This window comes from Symphalangus syndactylus, chromosome 1 (assembly GCF_028878055.3).
Source record: "Symphalangus syndactylus isolate Jambi chromosome 1, NHGRI_mSymSyn1-v2.1_pri, whole genome shotgun sequence".
In the NCBI taxonomy this organism is placed as follows: domain Eukaryota; kingdom Metazoa; phylum Chordata; class Mammalia; order Primates; family Hylobatidae; genus Symphalangus; species Symphalangus syndactylus.
The window spans coordinates 156,443,885-156,465,502 of record NC_072423.2 but is presented as its reverse complement, the minus strand read 5'-3'; the positions used below and the strand labels follow the sequence as shown (position 1 = coordinate 156,465,502).

The following is a 21,618-nucleotide window of genomic DNA, read 5'->3' as shown; positions in this document are numbered from 1 at the left end:
TATTCTTACATATGAAGCTTTCCTTTTTAGTCAAACTAGTGCTTTTCCTTCCAAAACTACCAGTTTACATAAATCATTTTATGGCCAAAATTCAAAAACAAAACCTCCAAACCCAGCATTTCTTTAATTTTATTATTACTTTTCATTTTAAAACAACCAAAATAATTTTCTGCTGTTTTCAATATGATTTCTGTAATTCTGGTAAGAATTTGTATATACTTCATAGCAGTAAAAAATAAGTAATTTAACCTTTGCTGACTTCATATGTTTTATGTGAAAATGATGATGATAATGATGAATATGTTACTCTGCTAACTACGTTAGAGATTAAAGATCATTTATGAATAAAATGATGACTTGGAATCAGGCTAAGAATACCTTTTATTACTCATGTAATTAATACCTAAAAAATTCAACCTCACTGCAATAGGAAAGTGAACTTTTTAGGTTTGTGGGGTGCACAGAAACCTTTCCAGCAGGTCCAGCTATGGAACATATATTGACACACATGCATACTGTGTGTGTGTATAGATAGATATCAAGTTATACTGAGTATGTGTGGATTTGCTCACACCTACCCTCGAATGTAAAACACAAAAATATTCTCGGAAACGTTAGCTTATTAACAAATTCCAAGGAAAGATTTCTGTTATTACCCACATCACTATGAAAACATACATTACTAACAAGTTCTACTCTGCCTATAGACAATGCTTCATGCTTAAATTGTATATTCACAAACAATGCCAACCCTAAAGAAAGAGATAATCCAGGCTTTACCCAGCACAGGTGCCTTACCTCGGCAGATGGGCCGGTGGTCACTCCAAGCAGCGAGCGTCTCTGTAACTCTCTGACAGGTGATGCTTTTAGATCCCTGGAGCACGTAATTGTCCTCACAAGAAAATTGTACATTTGCACCAACCCTAAGCAGTTAAAAAAGAAAAAAAAAACCGAAATTATTCACAGAAGACTTCTTTAGGAAAAAAAAATCAGCAAAATGGCTGCTACGATGTTGTGCAGTTGAAACAGCATAAGACATTAAGCACCTCATTAGGTATCATTTAAAGAGGCAACCCTGTGATATAGCAAAGGTTATAAAATCAAAAGACTTGGGTTCGGATTCCTGTTGTGCCCCCTTCAGAGCTAAAGAAACATATGAACCTTAACTTGTCACGACTAAGATAGAAAAAAATAGCAAAAATGACCTTACTGAATGTTGAGGCTTTAATAAGAAAATAAATGTAAAGAAATTTTGTACCCTGAAAACAAGATGAAATTGAATGTCACTCCTCGTGGATAAACATTTTACAAAAACAAGAATTGAAAAAGTCTAGGTTAAGAAAATATTTCAGTAAATAATATATTTTACTATCACACACATTAATTATATTTAAAAGAAAACCAGTTATATTAAATTTCAGAAATTCTTATAGGAAAAGAATGATTTGTTTTACTTTTCTTTTTTTCTTTTTTTTTTTTTTTTTTGAGATGGAGTCTCGCTCTGTTGCCCAGGCTGGAGTGCAGTGGCACGAACTGGGCTCACTGCAAGCTCTGCCTCCCAGGTTCACGCCGTTCTCCTGCCTCAGCCTCCTAAGCGGCTGGGAATACAGGTGCCCGCTACTATGCCTGGCTAATTTTTACACTTTTGGTAGAGACAGGGCTTCACCATGTTGGCCAGACTGGTCTCGAATTTCTGATCTCAAGTGATTCACCCATCTCATCCTCCTAACGTGCTAGGATTACAGGCGTGAGCCACTGTGCCCGGCCACGTTTCAGAAGAAAGCAATCCGTCCAGCTTGGAGTTAGAGAAAAACTTGCCCTGGGTCCAGAGCTGCATCTGCAAATACGGAGCTTTACGGTTGTAAATATTAACAAAACGCTGTCACAGAACACCAACTGGACAGCTGCATTCAAAAGTGTGAGAGGCAGAGATCAGGTTTGAACACCACCCAGTTTCTTCTTCTGAGCCTGGCTTCTGGCATTGAATTAGATGTAGTCTTATTTAACTATCTGACAAGCCCATTGTTACAAGAGGAAATTCTACTTGTGTTTTTAGTTTGAGAAACCACGGGTGGATGTTGAGGAAACAGAAGTGAAATAAGGAGTCTGTGAAGGAAAAGAAGCGCAGTTGTCAGTGTGGATGGATGAAAGTAATAATAGAGACAAGATAGGGAAACATCAATAGATGCTTTTCTTTCTTGCTCAGTGAACAAAAATCCATATCTATGATATCAGAGTGAATATCATTCAAGCAACATTGCACCAGCATCCCCCAGGGCATCTATGTAACACTCTCTGGGGATTGCCATGGATGTCTGCAACAGCCATCAAATCACAGTCAAACCAATTGGCAAAATTCTAGGTAAACAAAATTAAACACCTTTCTTTTCTAAAGGGGTGTCTCATCTTAAGAAAACTTAATATGCAAAAGCTTATTTTAGAAAATAATGAAGAACATTCAAAGGACGTAGACTTTTCCAGACATATCTGTCTAGGAAGTTCTTTTTTCACTAGGAATCCAGGACAACTAGAGTTCTATGGAACTAATTTTGAGAAACCTGGCATCATAAGAACATAATATTTACTAATTTTAAATGTGAAAAATACAAAAAACAAAACCCAGTCGTGATTCCCATTTTAATTGCTAGCCATCACAGTTATTTAAGACATCTGTAATCGTAGACATATTTCATCGCCATAGTTTTTCATCATTGATCTGTGTTTAAACCTCATCTAACAAATTTTTTTTAAAAAAATGTTATATCTTTGTGTTTTCTATTCCAGGTATCAAACTCCAGTTCTTTCTATTTACCTACATTTTAATATCCATAGTTTTCGTCATTCTTTCAATATATCGTCATTGAACATCTGCTATGTGTCACACTCTATGTACCTAAGTGGCAGAAGTGAATAGCACAAAGCCACAATCTCATGTAGATAACATAATAGTTAAGAAAGAAAAAAATAACCAAACCAAACATAAAGAAAACAAAAAAGTGTCATAAAGTGCCATGAAGAAAATAAATAAAACGACATGAGAGTCCTCGGGTAGGAAGAGATGGAATTTGAGTGTGGCCACTTCTTCAATGATCCCCTTAACCTGAGGCACTGATATTTAGTGTAATATTCCAGGGGAGTTCAAACAGAAAGGAGGGATGGGGAGGCCATTGCTTCAACTCAGCAAGCACTATATTTCAATGACTGCAGCACATCACTCCTTAGTCATGGAGGGCTCTCTGCTCCTATAACACCTCTGTCTTTTTCATGCATTTTTTCCCTACATCTAACCAATATTCCTTTAGGTATCAGTAGCAAATTGTATTCTGTTTTGAGAAAAACAATCAATAAGCCTAAACCCCCAAAGCACAGACAACACAGGCAAAAACAGACAAATGAGATGACATCAAACTAAAACCCTTACGCACAGTAAAGGAAACAACCAATAGAGTGAAGAGACACCCTACAGAATGGGAGAAAACACTGGAAAACAAAACATCTGGTAATGAGTTCATACCCATAAATACAAAGAACTCAAACAAGGCAATCACAAGAAAAGAAATCACCCATGTAAAACATGAGCAAAGGACCTGAATAGACATTTCTTTAAAAAAGACATAAGAATGGCCAACAGGTATATGGAAAGGCGCTCCGTGTCACTAATCATCAGGGAAATACAAATTAAAACCACAGTGAGATATCAGCTCACACCTGTGAAGATGGCTATTATCAAAAAGACAAAAGATAATAAGTGTTATTGAGGATGTGGAGAAAAGGGAACCCTTGTACCTTGTTGTTAGAAATGGAAAATGTGTAAATTAGCACACTCATTATGGAAAATACTATAGGGGTTGCGGAAAAAATTAAAAATAGAACTACTACATGATCTGGAATTTTGCTTCTGATCCCATATCTGAAGGAAATGAAATCAACACATCGAAGAGATACCTGCACTCCCACAGTCACTGCAGCATTACTCGCAATAGCTAAGCCATGGAATCAATGCAAGGGTCCAACGCTGGACCAAGAAATGGATAAACAAAATGTGGTGCGTGTGTGTGTGTGTGTGTGTGTGTACACAATGGAATATTATTCAGCTTTTTTTAAAAAGAGGAAATCTTGCCATTTGTGACAACACGCTTGATCCTGGGGGAAATTATGCTAAGTAAAATGAACCAGGCACAGAAAGACAAATACTGCATGATTTCATTTCTACGTGAAATCTGGAAAAAATAGAACTCACAGTAGCAAAGTGTGGGTACCAGGGGCTGGAGGAAGGAGAGGAAACAAATAATACAGAATTTCACTTAGGAAAATTAAGCTGAGGAGAGCTATTGTACAGGATGGTGACTGCAGTTCTTAACAGCATACTGTATACTTGAAAATTGTCTGGAGAGATTTTGAAAGTTGTCACCATGAAAAACGACAAATATGTGAAGTAATGGGTATGTTAATTAGTTTGATTTGACCATTTCACAATGTATTCATATTTCAGACTGTCATGTACACCATAAATATCTACAGTTTTTGTCAATTTTAGAACAGAAAATATCACCACTCTGACTAATTGGTTTCATTTCTGGCAATGTATGTTTATCATCCAACATGTAGGACATTTCTGGTCAGTGATATTCTTCGGAAGACATTAAAATGTCCAACAACAGGACTGTGCTTGACTAATTTTTTTTGGATGTATTTGAAAGAATGCAACATCGTTTTATAAAAGGCAAATGTAAAATACATGTAGCAATAAAGAAAAATAAAAAGGACATATGTAGTAACGTAGACAAAGAAGAAAGAATAATACAAAATTGTACGTACTCAAAATAACAAGGATCTCTCTATCTATATTTATATGTAAATATTATGAAGATAGGCACAACCCATTTTTGAGTGATACTATCACAAGTAAATTTTTGTTTATATATTCAAATGATTATATTTTTTCCTGATTCTATTACTTTATAATTTAAAAGTTAAAATAAAAACATTTATGCTGCTTCTATTAGACTGATCCTGCCTTCTCACGCATCAAGGTAGTCATGTGCAACTCTCTAGGACCTGAACTCGGCTCTTACTCTTCTCAGATTTCCACCAGAGGAAAGCTTTGAAAGACTATTCCAGTGGACAGCGGGGGATTGCTCCTGAGCTTCCATGATCATACCTGGTATCACAACCTAGTCCAGAAATCTCTGCGCACATTCACATTCGGTACACTGAGAGTACAGTATAGAACTCATTCCATAATTACGATCATGAAACCTTTTTGCAAATTATCGGAAACAGCCATCAATAGAATATGGAAGCTTCTCTAATTTCAAAGCATTAAAAATATTAACAGGAGCAACCTCTTCATTTGATTGCAGCTGGCAAACAGAGCCAATGAGGGTAAACGCCATTCCAGCGGCACAGCCGAGGAGGAGCCTCCACGTAGGAATAAATCAAGTTGAGGTTGAAACTAAATATGACCCCAATTCTAATTTATTAATTCAATCTTTTGGTCTCATTTTATCTAACACATGAATCAGTTCAATTTAAAAGCCATGTGTGCTTTCAACTTCAAATACATAATAAACTAAGTTTTCACTGATTTATGATTACTCTATTTGAAGTAATATATATCAGATATAACATTAGATAATCTAATTTGGTTTTCTGGAAAGAAGTCTCAGAGGAAAATGCCAGGAAAAAAAAAAGCTAGCAGTACCTTTCTATTGGCAAGTAACTTTAGTGTACCCTAGATTAATTACGTTGCACAATTTAGACAATTGTTAGTAGTTGGTAACTGTAAGAAATATTGGAGAAATGAATTGATTTTGAAGATCAAGATGCATGGTACATTGACAATACACATCACACAGCAAAATTTAATTCAAACAGTGAAAGCAGCAAAATTTTGACTTTTAAATTAAATACAATAGGGAAACACACACTTTTTGCTTCTTCAGTTCTTAGCGCTTCTGAAATTGCTCTATGTTTGATTTCTAAAGACATTTATCACCATATAATTCACTTACCACAGTATAAAAACTCTTTCTAAGTGAGTAAACTATTTCCAAACATGCTTTAATTGTAATACAAGCAATTTCTAAATATGGTTATCATAGAGCATAGTTCTTTGTGAACTTATTCAACATTGGTATGATAACTATTTTTGAAAAATAATTTGAGGTGACTGGAAGATGAAACTAATGTTCCAAACAGGAAACAGTGTGACTTAGCTGTGAGACTTAACTGTCCTCTGTTTACCAGAGATTACACTAATCCACTGACTGGCTAGGTAAGAGTCTCCTACCTCTCTTCTCAACCCACACTGCTCAGTATCTACTGAATCTGCTGACGCAACCAATAGACAGATGAGAGATAGATGATTAATTGATAGATAGATAGAAAGATTAGATGACAGATACACAGATAAATGGAGACACAGATGATAGACAGAGAGATGGATGCATAGCTAGATGAATAGATGGAAAGACAGATGGCTAGATAGATAACAGATGGATGGACAGATGATAGGTAGATAGATTACACAGATAAATAGATGATAGATGAATAGATGGACAGATGATAGATAGATGGAGGAACAGATGGATTAGACAGATAAACAGATGAATAGATACATAGATGCATAGATAGATGAATGGATGGAAAGAGACTGATAGATAATGGATGGATAGATGATAGGTAGATAGATATATTAGATAGCTACATCATAGATGAATAGATGGATAGATGACAGATAGATGGAAGAATCGATGGATTAGATAGACAGATAAATAGATGGATAGATAAACAGATGGATAGATGAATGGATAGGTAGGTAGATATCCATCTGGTTAGGTAGATAGATTGATAGACAGATGGATAGGAAGATAAATAGGTAGATAGATACACAGATGGATAAATAGCTAGCTATATAAAGATATATATCTTTCTGTGTTAAAAAATCTACTTCAAACAATACACTTCAATATTCCTAAATATAAAAGGAATATATATATTGTTAGGTATCGAAGGTAGGCATTTAAACATTTTTGCATCTTCAGCAAAAAGAAAAAACACATTAGGTAAAAAGTTTTTCAGTCTCAAGCAGCGGAAAACACAAAAATTTGAGGAAACCTTTTCTACAGTGTGAAGTTCAAGCCGGGATTTGCCATATTTGTCCTCATAAAATGGAGATGGATAGCACAGGGGGCACTAGCTGCAGCCACACTTTATCAAAGGTTTAGGAATGTTGCTTGAATGAAAGTATTTGCTTAAGAGGAACAAGGGCTGTGAGAAGGAGGAAGGGTGAATACTGAAGGATGTATGTGCATGTTTACATGTGTGTGCACATCCGTGTGTGTGTGTGTGTGTGAATATGCACAACTTTCATTTTTTTTTTTTCCCCTGTATTTTACAAAAACTCTGAGGACTTTTGTCCTGGCATAGCACACCTTAAAAATTACAGACTTCCAAATTCACAGTGGGATCCAGGTGTACATCATGAAGTAGGCGTAATAGAGATTCGATGGTACATTCTCCTGCTTCCTGCTTCTCCACTACGAGAAATAAAAACAAAGCCCGCAGTGTGGAATGGCTGACTTGCCCAGAAAGCAAAGGTGGTAGCCCGCCCGTTCCCGCAGGCACTCCATCCCAAGGAGAAGTTAGAACTGCTGGCCTGTGCTTGGATACAGGCAGGAGTGGCTGGAAGCCCTGGCTTGGGGGTCCTGCCCAGTGAGAAGGAATGGAGCTAAGTCCTGCTTAAAGTGGTCTGGCTACCACCAGAACTTGTCACTGGAGCTGTGGTGATAAGCGTGACGGTGGCATGGAGGCTGTGGAAGCCCAGTGTAGTGTTTCCCCACCACACCTGGGACCAAGACCCGAGCTGGGTGAGGAGACAGAAGAAGACAGAACCCCCCAAGTTGTGTCTGTGTGTCCGGAGGTAATGCAAGACTCCTTAGTTCCCAGCTGTGGCCTCATGGAGAAGCCCCTGCGTCTCCTGGTGCTTCACAGAGCCTGGAGAAGGCAGAAGGAGCCCTCGATGGAGAAGGTCAAGCCCCTGAACCTCCCCCAGGTGCCCCTGCCTCCAGGGCAGAGGCCTAGGGAAGGTTATGACCGGGAGTGGGTGGCACAGGCAGGATGGAGGAGAGATGCCTGCTCTCACCAAGGCCAGAATGCCCTTTAACATCCTTGAGAGAGAGTGAAGGGATGCCCAGATCTAACTTTAAACCTGCTTCACTGGGAAATTAGTAATTTTAACTCTTTTAAGAAGGAACAGATAAAGTTTTCTGACTCAGACAAAATGAGGATCTCACAAAAGAAATTACCAATCACAGTACAAATAAAATTACATTTTATACATCAGAATTTACACTTATTAATTCAACTTCATATATCCATTTTAACTTACTTTGCAAATGATATTGCTATTCTTATTATATATGGGTCATTCTCCCATCTTTGCCATCTCTTTCTCCCTATCTCCCTCTCTCTTTCTCTGTTTTTCTCTTTCCCTGCCTTCCTCCATTTTACTTGATTTTCACATTAAAACGTTGCTTTTTCCCAATACATAGAATCAGTTATACGGGGAGTTTCCTGAGCAAGGTGCTAAAAAGTTTCCTGGAAACGCTATTAGAAAGATGACAGTGTTTTTGTAACTTTACAGCAATAGAGTGACATTTGATTCAAGAAAAGGAATGGAAGAGGGAAAACCAACCAGAACACCTTTAATATCTTTAGCATCTTGAGAACATTTAGCTGCAAGTCTCAGGCCACACACAAATGTCCCCAGGGCCTCCTAGAGTGCCAGACACATCACAGACACTCAACAAACAGAAGTTGAGTGAATGAGTAAAGCCACGCCACTTTCCTGCGGCGATATATGTCAATTTGCAGGTAAAATGAACAGAAACAATGCAGCAACCAAATCCACCTCCTCACTCTTCACTCTTCTACATGAGCCTCTGCTATGCCCAACCTACAGGGGTTTGGCAATCATTTACGGCCATCCCCAAATGCACCAGACATGAGGTGAGCCCTGGACCATATTAATTAGCTGCTAGTGTTTAAGAGATACTTCATCAAACAGCTCTTGGTCAATGTATTAAGTGAATCTAAATTGCTATGGGAATATTAATTAAAAAACTGATTTTGCCTTTAGTAAAAAGAACTTATGCTGGAAACTGAAATTTGGGTTGGGCCTTGAAAGATCCATAGAATGTATTTTTTTTTTTTTCCAAAATGAGTATATGTGTTCTAGATTAAAAAACCACCACAGCAAAACCCTGTTGGTAACAAAGCTGTGGTTTGTTCAGAGAATTGCATATAACTTGGTTTGTCTAGAACAGAGTTTTTCATTTATTTCCAATACCATGGACGCTATCTCTACCTTCCTGCTTTGAAGTTGCACCCCGTCATTCCCCAGTAGACACGATGACTTAGGTTTATACCCTCTCCCTCCACTTCACCTCCCTTCTCTCACTTCTGAGGCACATAACTTAGTTCCTTTACTGCTCCATCTCAGGTTCACTCTGAGGATATCAACACAGAGCCCAGCAGGATGGAAGAGTGAGAGGCTTGGGAGAAGGGGCCACTTGGGAAAGCGTCAATCTCCAAGGGAACTGCGGTGTTTCATTCACCTGGAAATCTCTCACAGCCTCCAGCACTGTGCATGGGGCTTCTGAGAGCCTTGCAGTAAATACCTGTGGAACGAATGAGAGCACAAACCAGGAGACAGAAGCAGGGATTCAGAACATCTCCTAGATGTAGAAGAAGCCTCTGAACTGGAGGGCTTTAGGAGAAAAAACACAGCCTGGCCTCTGTGTGTAATCTCACAGCATCCACGCAGCACGTGCACCCTTGGGAACATTCACCTCTATTTTAAAATAAATGCTGTAGGTATCCTTTCCGATTCTCCTATAAGGGAGTTTTCACACTACTCAGACAGGAACTTGGAGGCTTCACCAGACGGCCTCTGCTGAGGGATGCCCCTTAGGGACGCAATCCTAATAAATAAGACCAGGAAGGCTGCGAAGACCATTTGCAGCCAAGTGAGTCACATGCTGGGGAGACACTGTCCGATCGCAAGCCTTGCTCGGCATTCCAGAAAATGCCATCATCCAAGAGATGAATGTGCGTCTGCTGTGGATATTGAAATGTCTTTTATTACCCTTTAGATTTTCACACGTAATGTGTCATTTCTGGGTCATTTTTTCTTTTTATAGCAGCAATTTTTAGACTAATTTCTTCAAGCCTTCAGGCAATTTAGCACCGCTAAAAATGCATCAGAGAGTAGATGGATCTCTCTAGCCTAAGGAAAGAAAGGAAACTAATATTTTATGTGATTTTTAGATACTGTGTGTTAGCAGTAGCCCAAACAAAGATCCCTTAATGACAATCAAAATACAGGATGCTTCCAGGGTATAAGCAACAGTAACAGTCTCGCAAGGCGCTTGGAGTGATTGGCAATTTCCAGCTGTGACTAGCTCTCATAGCGCAGCACTGACAATGAGGTGTGAATTTTTGTGTGAGGGAATTTAATTTAAATGTTCCAAGTACGTTATAAGTTCATAGAAACCTGCCATTTGCTAAACAAGAGGACTTTGTCATGCGAAGTAGAAAAATGAAGTCCTCATGTTCACCCACCTATCTATACAAAGGCAGAAGCTATTTGCACACTGTGTGAACCTGGAAGGGGGTTTGGATGCAGCCGGGACTGAGGGGAATTATGGCTTGGGAAGGAGCTTTGCCCGCAAGCCCCTCTCCCATCTTCTTCTCTTTTGTGTCTCCCTGAGATCCAAGGTGAAAGCCCCCTTTGCCTCCTTCCTGACAATTTATCAGGGCTTTGAGGACAGCAACGTCAGTGCCTGTTTTCCACGTGGGCTTAGGAAGCCAGAGGAGACTCTTCAAACTGTAGAACAAAAGATGTTTTGCGGATCATGCTCTTCGTCCTGTAGCTTGAGTGAGGAAACAGTGAGGAGTGTCGGAGGCAGTGAGATGGGAGGAGACGGAAGCAGAGCTCGGGCAGCCCGCACCACCGTTCAGCTCACGCCACCATCATGCACGCGCCCGACGCAACAGCAGCAGACATAAGTTTGTTTTACTTTATGAATATGCCCAGGCAGCAGCTGGAGCTAACCAGGTACAGCGTGCAGGGAAGTGACATATATTATTAACCACTCAGGTCAGGGCCGACATTTGCGGTCTCCACGATAAGTCAGCAATGGAGGTGCCTCATTCCCAAATCACAGATGAGAACAAGAGGCTCAGAGGGCCCTCTGCTCAGCGTCATACGATGCTGGATTCAAATGGCCTTTCTTTTTTTGTAACTTTGAAACTTATCACTTAAATCCGTGGTTGATCAGTAAACAATCCTAAATACACAGAGACTGTGCAGCAAATATTTCCTCCTGGGCTTACATCTACGCTGGGCAAAACTTTGCAATCTTTTTATTTATTCTTCACATCTGGTTGTTTGTAATTGACCAGCAACCACAGTATCCAGGCTTAACGAGCAGCACACAAAGGAAGAGCCAGGAGGGTGGGCAAGAGAAGAAAACCCTGCTATAATTCAGTGCGCAAACACACACACACTCACACACACATGCATATATGCATACCGGTAACCGCATGAGATCCAGAAGCACATTTACAGGACACTAAAAAATGTGAATATACTGGCCTCCTACAGAAGTTAGCACAACGCAAGCGCTCAGCAAACGGGACTCAGTTTCCAAGTGCCCCTCTTAGCAGCACACCTTCTGCCTGCCTTGCTTGGTGCAATGGCTCACTCTGTTTCTGTGGCCATGAATCCAGAACCCAGGTGCTGATGCCACCCAGAGCCAGGAGCCCTGCAAGATATTCGCTGATAAAACAGAGCCACCTCACCCAAACGCTGGCTGCACTGAGCCTGCTGACGCACTGGCTTCTGCAGCAGACATGCGGGATGCCCAAAAGCAGGGGAAAGCATTGCCCCAGGGCTCATACTTTGAGAAGGGGACACAGGGGCTGAGAGGGCTCATGGTAAACATCGGGCCCTAGGGATACACCCAGGCTGTCTAGAGGCACCGCTGAGACAGAGCATCTCCCTGGGCTGATTCTGAAGCTGAGCACAGCTTCCCAGCATGTTTGGCATCTCTGTTGGGTTCCAATTTCTCTCACTCTCGCTTCACTGGAATTAAACTGCCCCTAAACCCTTTGTCTTAAGCTGATTTCTAGGGAATCCCAAATAAAGTAGGGAACTATGATCAAATGATCAACTTTCAATGCAAGCCCCAAGACCTAGAGAAGTTATTTTCACAAGGTCACCAGACTATTAACTAGTTGTAAAAATGCAGCTGAGATAAAACATTAGCCACATGTTTTTCTCACCACAATGCAAGGTACTGAGGCCAAGAATTGTCATTTCCCTATCATACTTCTTACAACTCTTAACACAATTCTTAAAATGTCTTTGTCTAGCACATATACACCATTGAATACTATGCAGCCATAAAAAATGATGAGTTCATGTCTTTTGCAGGAACATGGATGAAACTGGAAACCATCATTCTCAGCAAAGTAACACAAGAAGAGAAAATCAAACATTGCATGTTCTCACTCATAAGTGGGAGTTGAACAATGAGAATACATGGACACAGGGAGGGGAACATCACACACCAGGGCTTGTTGGGGGGTGGGGGAGAGGGGAGGGATAGCATTAGCAGAAATACCTAACATAAATGATGAGTTGATGGGTGCAGCAAACCAACATGGCACATGTATACATACGTAACAAACCTGCACGTTGTGCACATGTACCCCAGAATTTAAAGTATATTAAAAAATTTTCTTTGTGTATCTCCTCTATCATTTGCCCTACTTTGCCCAACAAAATACTTTCTTCTTAACATGGTTTATTTTTCTCTACCTTATACTAATCTTGTGTCATTCCTAGACATAAAATCATATATTTCCTAAGACATTTAACAAAGTAAGTAGGACCAAGCCAATCTGAGAAAAGGGATCCTTTAGATATCAGAAAAGAGAGTGTCTAGGGAAGTTGATGCCAAAATTTTACTGTTCTGTGTAGATGCATGAAATCCAGCTGTAAACATCCCCAGAACAACAGACCTGCCCAGCTTCCTCGCATCTACTTTCCTCTACGTAGTTATGCATTTGATGGCTGGTATGTTTGCTTTAACTTCTTGTCATTTACATCCAGTCCTTAATGCTCATGTCAGTCTATAGGAGAGAGAGGCAGGGACAGATTTTCCCTCAGAGTTTTTACACAGGCTCTTCCACCTTCTGGGACTGAGCGCCCCATAGGCTCAAGCGGCGAGAGATCCTTTCCTGCCCATCCTCCAAGCCCTGGCTGTGACGTCTCCCCTGAGCCTTCCTCCACGCTCTGTCTACAACAGCGGAGGCCTTTTCTGTTGTTCCTTCTTTTATTTGTCCTTATGCTAAGAGCTCAGTACAGTTCCTGAGGGCTTGCTCATTTTGCTACGGAAATGAAAGAACGAATCAGTAGATGAAGGGTTGCCTTGGATGCTAAAAACCTCTCTAGAAATGGCTCCAGGTAGTGATTTGTTATTTTTCTCCCCCTTCTTTTGAGAACAGCAGATACAAAGCAAAGCAAAGCTGAAATCGGGCCAGGTGCGGTGACTCATACCTGAAATCTCAGTACTTTGGGAGGCGGAGGCAGGCAGATCACAAGATCAGGAATTCAACACCAGCCTGACCAACATGGTGAAACCCCGTCTCTACTAAAAATACAAAAATTAACTGGGCATGGTGGAGTGCGCCTATGATCTCAGCTACTCAGGAGGCTGAGAGAGGAGAATCGCTTGAATCTGGGAGGTAGGGGTTGCCGTGAGCAGAGCTTGCACCATTGCACTACAGCCTGGGTGTCAGAGCAAGACTCTGTCTCAAAAAAAAAAAAAAAAAAAGAAAAGAAAAGCTGACATTGGATTGCAATTGCTTACTGCTGAGTGTGTGTGTGTGTGTGTGTGTGTGTGTGTGTCTCTCTCTCTCTGTGTGAGATGGGGGATACTGTACATATTTAAAGGTCCTAAATGATAAACATAGTGAAATGATTACTGCAGTCCAGCAAATGAATGTATTCACTTCCTCATGTGGCTACTTTTGTGTCTCTGGGTGCTGACAACACCTGACATCTACCCTCTTAGCAAATTCCCAGGATGCAACACAGCATTATTAACCCCAACGCAGCACTATTAACCCCAACGCAGCGTTATTAACCACAGCACAGCATTAGTAACCCCAACTCAGCATTAGTAACCCCAACAAAGCATTATCAAACCCAACACAGCATTATTAACTCCAACGCAGCATTTTTAACCCCAACACAGCATTGTTAACCATGACACAGCATTATTAACTACAATGAAGCATTATTAACCACAACACTGCATTATTAACCACAACACAGCATTGTTAATTAACCACTTCATGCTATACATCAGATCCCTAGGTTTATTCATCCTGTGTAACCGCAGCTTTATGCCTCTAACAATATCTCCATTTTCCTTTGAGTATCTGTTGCATGCCCAGATTGGCACCAGCTTCTACCTTGCACTCCTCTCTTCTTTCACCAGGTGGTCCTTCCCGCTTGGCGCGGGCAACTCCCACTTCTTTCCTCCTGTCTTTCATCAAAATCTGCTGGGGGCAACAGATCTGACAAATTCTTTCATACACAAGAAAGTATAATGGAGTGAGATGGTTGACTACCTTCCCCTTCCAGAGGTAGCTACATTTCAGCACAGCAGGATGTCTTAAAGCAAAGTGGTGGTCTCTAAAATTAGTTCATGGCAAGCTCCTGGAAGCATCATTGTGAGGGCAGGGAAGATGGACCACCATAAGTGGCACCTCCTCAGATCATCACTAAGGGTAGAGCTGGTTCTGAATGCTTGCTGAACACTTAACAAAAGTCTAGCAGGTAAAGAGAGTGAGGAATTAATTTAAGACACACACACACACAACTGCAGGTGGCATCGGCAAGCTGAAAACTGACAAACCATTGCTTCCGGAATCTTTCCAGGTATCTGCCTGTCTTTCTCCCTTTCTCCTTCTCCTCCCCATTAGTATAAATAGGAAGCTTCGGTAAAATTCTTCATAAAATTTAGAATATGGTGCCAAAGGGCATTTAATGCTGTTGAAGGGTGGAATGGGTGGATTTATTACCTTTAGATCCTAGTTAAATTGAAAAACCATGCAACTACCTACTCTATTTCCCCTAGAATATGAATACAGAAACCCAACACGTCTCTAAACCAGCAGTTCTCAGCAAGGGCCAAGTGTATCAGAATCACCCAGGGTTGATTGGAAAAGGGACTGCAATTGTCACAGGAGACTATGAAATGTCATTCTGGTGAAAGGGTGCTCCCATTTACTCACCCAGCTTGCCACTATATTCTCTATGATGGCAAGCAAGTATTGTTGCTGGTGGCAGTGGAAAACCACTAGTGACCCGAGATGATAAGAGACAGAAAACCATCGCTCTGGTCTAAAGCGAAAGACTGCAGGGGCAGTAATTTTACTGAGGGATCCACGGCACCCACCTCTATCCCCACTCTGTAACAGGATTCAGTCATAAATAGCAGCCATTGTTCTTCCATGAATGTTTTGCAACATTCATACGCATGTTTTGCAACATTCATATGCATGTTTTGCAATATTGCAAACACAATATTTTATTAATTAAATAAATGATTTCAATACAGTAAAAAAACATGGTTTTGCTATCTGATTGAAAATGTGGATAGAGAGGAAGGAATTGATCGCAATGTCAAGAAATGTAAAGAACTATTCCAAGGGGGTTTCTGCACTGATCTCTATGTGCACGAATCAGCTATGATTGGACATTTTTCATTCATCCCCCATGATATCGTGGCAGCAAGCTTGATATCAGGTCATACATGCTAGAAACCTCCATGACTCATTTATGTCACTACTAGATGTAGGTTTCCCTCTGGCTTCTGAGATCCACCAGCACTGCATCATTGCGTCCATGGGACTCCTGTTCTTGGGAGCTGCTCATTGGCCTTGCATCTTTATTATTTTTCCCAGAACATTATTTGATGGAGGCCAAGATTTAGTAGCATTTTTGCTGTGGTGAAACAAATTAGCTGCCCTTATTCTTCCTGCTTCTGCAGACATATAGGAGCTGTAGAAGACAGCAGATACTGAAAGTGTTTTCCAATGATGAGGTTTCCATATACCTTATCAGACGATGTTTATGCTATCAAACAGGTTTTCAAAAGCAAGCCCGTCTGTGTTTAGTCACCTGCCTCTAATCTCATATCATGGATGACATACACCAGGTAGGCCAATGGTTACCAAACTCACTTGCACATCAGAATCACAGGAGGCACTTATAAAAGGCCTAACACTGAGTTACCTACACTAGTCACCGTAATCTACTTTAGAATAAGATTCTGCAAAATTTTCATGGCTCTGTTCAGCAGCGTCAACAAACTTTAAGGCCAAAGGAAGCCTGTCAAATCACTGCTAATATGCAGAAGAGTTACCAACTATAGGAACAATATTAAAGCAGTGAACACTGAATAACAACCAGTGCACTGATCTGGGGACCATTCTCCCTGCTCCCTAATTTTTCCAATTCGTTTAAAAACTCTTCAGTATCTCAAGTGATTCATTTTGTTTCCCCCTACGTCTTCACCAGAAATATGTTGAAGGAAAGGAGATAGTTAGTGTTCACAGATCTGCCCTAGAGAGACAGAGGGTTATAGGACATTCTGTCCATAGTGATCACGTTCACAGGAACAGGAAGTACAATGGTGGCTGCTGGGAGATGTGGGTAGGGGAGGATGGGAAGTTATGACTTGATGGGCATGGAGTTTCACTCTTGCAGGATAAAAAGAATTCTGGAGATGGATGGTGGTCATGGTTGTACAACCATGTGAATGTGTTAATACCATTGAACTGTACATTTAAAATGGTCAAGATGCTAAATGTTGTATTATGTGTATTTTATCACAATTAAACATTCTCTTTAAAAATCCTCATGACTGGTCCATCTTCCTGACCAATTAAACCAGAACCTTTGGGGTAAGTGGAGTGTTTAATTGCACAGTTGCGAGCCCCCAGGAAAACCAGATCACTTTCTCTCTCTAGGGCAGATCAATGAACACTAACTCTTTTCTTTCCTTCAACAAATTTCTGGTGGAGGCATAGAGGAAAACAAAATGAATCACCTGAGATTCTGAAGAGATTTTTAAAGGAATTAGAAAAATTAGGGCGCAGGGAGAATGGCCCCAAAATCAATGCACTGGTTGGTCATTGAACGTTCACTGCTTTAATATTGTTCCTAAACTCTTTTGCACATCACTGATGATGATCTCAGAGAGGCTTCCTTTAGCCTCAAAGGTTGTTGACGCTCCTGAACAGAGCCATGAAATTTTTGCAGAATCTTATTCTAAAGTAGAATATGGCAAACACATGGCTAAGAGTCACAGGGTGTTATAACTCTAATGTATGGAAGAAATAATCACATCTCCTATTTCAACCCATTCTTCCACAGATGAAGAATTAAACACACACACACGCACACACACACACACAGAAAAAGTGTTACACAAGGTCATTTTGAAGAACATTTATATTCAAATAGCCCCCGAGATGTCATATCTGATGATCATGACAAACAGGGCTTTTGTTGATAATTCATCAACTATTTTTTGCATTTTGAAGCTAACAAATTAATATAGGCTTAAGTAACAATTGCCTATTTTCTCAGAAGACTATTTAAATGTGTATTTTATTTTGATGAAAAAGTTACTTTTCTACTACAGATATTGAAAAGACCATGGAAGAGAGAGGGAGGATATTCCACCAGTCCTATTTGGTGAATTGCTTATCAGAAGCAAGTTTAACCACACAAATATGATCTGAAACATTCACAGTGCGTCATTTTTCAAAGGGAAATAAAGGCTTCAGGGAGTGTCAATGGGATATTGTTGGTTGTGGTATTTCTTAAGCAGTTCTTAAAAAATGCAGTTGATGCTCTTTGAAAGAGCAGTTATCATTGGCAAATATTTTTCCTACTCTACTTCAGTTTCCTAGTAACCATGGATCCTCCTTCAAAAGCTACCTGCCTGCCTTCTAAACTTAAAATTTTTTTTAAGTTTTAAAAACACTTTGGATAATGGCAGGGGACTCAGGTGCGGCAGACTCAAATGCACCATGTCAGGAGAGGCCTGCGATCCGAAGTGTGCTTTTTTTCTATGACAAACCTGCACTGCGTGCTCAATCCCACTTTGTCCTCCTTCACGTTTTCTCCACTAGGCAAGAGAGTAAAAATCACTTACAGAAACGAACACTGGTTCAAGAAATGACATCATGCTTGAGTTTCAAAAAATAAAAGACAGTTCTTTGTCTTCCATTTAGGGACATGGAGTGGAAAGGGATTATGTCACAAAAGGGGGAATTTTTCCCAACAAGAACCCAAACTTGAATGTTTTTAAAATTCCCTCTTGTATTCATTATAGTTTCCAAATTTTCTTTAAGAAACCCCTGATGTATGGGCTGGATTCTAAGTTTACAAACGCTTTATCTATTAGTAAACTAAGTTTTTTAGTTGATGGGAAGAACTAATAATAATCATAATCCAGTGATGTCCATATTTTCCATCTTTTCTTCTAGTTGTACATACATGAGCTAGCAAACGGCCAGGGCTCAGTGCTTAATACAGCATATGATGCAAGAAACAGCAGCTTTTTTATTGGGAATAATTATATTCTTACAAGTTTACCTATAAATAAAAATTTTGCACAGAGAATCAATATTTACTGTTGCCTTACGACACGTAAATGTAAATGCATTCCTGATATAAAAGTAAAATTCACTTAGTGAATAATGGCTGAATGCTTTCTTTGAGGCAAGCTCTACACTGAACACTGGAAACATGATAGTGAATAAAACAAAGTTCTTCTCTCTACGGGGCTCAGAATCTTGTGGGGAGATAGAAAATATGTAAACATGAATTATGCTTAGTCAAATCAAATTGGAAGCATAGACATGCATAGAATTTCTGGCTGGTCAGTGCTAGAGAGTGAAAGGAAAGGCCAGAGGGAGGGACGTTGTGGGGATGAAAGGTCCATTTCAGATAGTGTGGCCAGGAAGTAGCATGGAACAGGTACCTCACGGGGTGACGCTCCGAATCCTAAGATCTGGCTTTTCTCTGCTCAGTATATAACAGAACTCTTAGCGTTGCTGAGAGGACAGAAGATGTCAACATATCACGGAAAACATGAGGAGGATCATAGAAATGCAGACATGCTAAAGAGGAGAGCCAATATCACACAGGATGCCAACCGAGACATCAGTGTATGCATCTGCTCTAACTGTATAAGTAGATGAAGTCTATAAAGTATACAAATGATGACAGATAAAATAGTAAACAAGAAAAAGAATCAAACGAGCCAAAAAGCAGGTGGAAATACAGGAAGGGAATAGCTAGAGGTCCCTAGGTGTCTCTCCACTATTCTCTCCATCAGGAGAGAAACATTATAACGTCAGTGTCCTTGGACACATGGGCATAACCTGAGTGTGCAGTTTCATCGCTTGTGGTATCCAAGGGCATCCAAATGATAGTGTTTCTCTCTTGATGAAGACAATAGTGAGAGCTATCTAGGGGCTCTAGCTACCTGCATGCTGTGTGTTCACCTGCTTTTGGGCTTGGGCTTGTTTGATACTTTTCACAATAAAACTTATAATGTGCCTGTGGTTTCCCTCATTTCTTCATCATTTAAAAAATGATTCAATAACACAACTTAATAGAAAGCAATTCTTTTTTTTTTTTTGAGAAGGAGTCACTGATGGAGTGCAGTGGTGCCATCTCCGCTCACTACAACCTCAGCCTCCCAGGTTCAAGCAATTTTCCTGCCTCAGCCTCCCGAGTAGCTGGGACTACAGGTGCACGCCACCATACCTGGCTAATTTTTGTAGTTTTAATAGAAACAGGGTTTCCTTATTTTGACTAGGCTGCTCTCAAACTCCTGACCTAGTGGTCCCCCCACCTTAGCCTCCCAAAGTGCTGGGATTACAGGCGTGAGCCACCACGCCCGACTGAAAGCAATTCTTCCCGAAAAGAACACCAGATTTACTCCCTGGTTTCTACACAGTCTGTAAGTACAATTATTTATATTTTCATGTAACAAGAGACAGGTGCCTCTGCTCTCACTGGAGTTGACCTACAACAGAGAAATAATAAAACCATTGCAGCAACACTATAATAACTATAAATAAAAATATCAATATGCTACAAGAAATTAAGATAACTAAATGTGGAAACTAGAAATGAGCAGTTGTTTATCAAAACACATGGGCTATAGATTTGTTTCTGCTTCTTCTTATGTAATTTTTTTTCCTTAATGTACTCCAGTTTCTCCTTCCATTTGATGACACATAATTCAAAAAGCATATTTCAAAATAGAATGAAAAATAAACATGGTATCCTTGAGATAAAAATATGCTAAGACAAAGAAGAGATGTTATTAGCATGAACAGTAACAGGCACATACCAAAGACATAAATTAACTATTTAGTTTTTAAGTCATAAATATCACTCTTTTGACCCCCAAATTCCCTTTAGAGTCTAAGTTATGACTCTATTTTAATTGTTAATCTATTCTTTGATGAGTAGTGGTTAACTTAATTGGTTTAGCAGAATATTAATGAGGTTATGTCCATATATCCCTAGAGACTGGCTTGTTAGCCTCAATTTAATCCGTTCAACAGAGGAGGCTTCTACCTTGTGTTGGGTCCGGTCATCTAAAATAAAATCAGTAAGGCCTCTCCCCTTTCCTTCAAAATCACATGACTGCAGTGAGATGATAGTAACATAAATACATGTGTAAAACTCAGAGATGCTGGGAAACGTTGAAATCGTGAGATGACATGAAGCTAGGTGTAAAGAGCCCCTCGTTCTGCAGAGAGAAGCCAACCGTGTGGGTGAGCCAAGGTGGAGTCACTTGTCTTTCAAGGACAGCATGGAGTGTGAGAAATGCATTGTTAGGAAATTTGGTGGTTGTGCAAACATCATAGAGGGCCCTTCCACACACCCAGGTGGTGTAGCTTGATACACACCTGGGCTTCATGGTACAGCCTAGTGCTCCCAGGCTATGAACCCATACGGCATGTTACTGTACGGAATATTGTAGGCAATTGAACACAATGGTAAGTGTTTGTATGTCTAAAAATAGAAAAGGAGCAGAACAGATATGGTATGAAAGACAGAAGATGTCTCATTCATATAGGGTACTCCCTATGAACGGAGCTGGCAGGGTGGAAGTTGCTCTGTGTGGGTCAGTGAACAAGTGGTGAGTGAATGTGAGGGCCTAGGACGTGACTGTACACTCCTGTAGGCCTTAGAAACACTGTATCCTTGGGCCACAATACATTTATTAATGTTTTTTCTTTAATAATAAATTAACCTTAACTTACTGTAACATTTTTACTTCGTTACAATTTTTTTTTTTTTTTTTTTTTGAGACAGAGTCTCACTCAGTCCCCAGGCTGGAGTACAGTGGCACGATCTCCACTCAATGCAACCTCCACTTCCTGGGTTCAAGCAATTCTGCTGTCTCAGCCTCCCAAGTAGCTGGGACTACAGGTGCC

General features: G+C 40.2%; 1 protein-coding gene across 2 annotated transcripts in view; it reads right to left on the bottom strand.

Annotated features, from left to right (window-relative positions):
• CSMD1 (CUB and Sushi multiple domains 1) overlaps positions 1 to 21,618 on the bottom strand; it is a 2,032,824-nt gene that overhangs the window by 628,493 nt on the left and 1,382,713 nt on the right. For both annotated transcript variants that reach the window (XM_055289255.2, XM_055289263.2), the window contains exon 9: positions 799 to 923. In XM_055289255.2, coding sequence (XP_055145230.2) covers positions 799 to 923 — 125 coding nt within the window. The remainder of the gene's footprint in view (positions 1 to 798; positions 924 to 21,618) is intronic.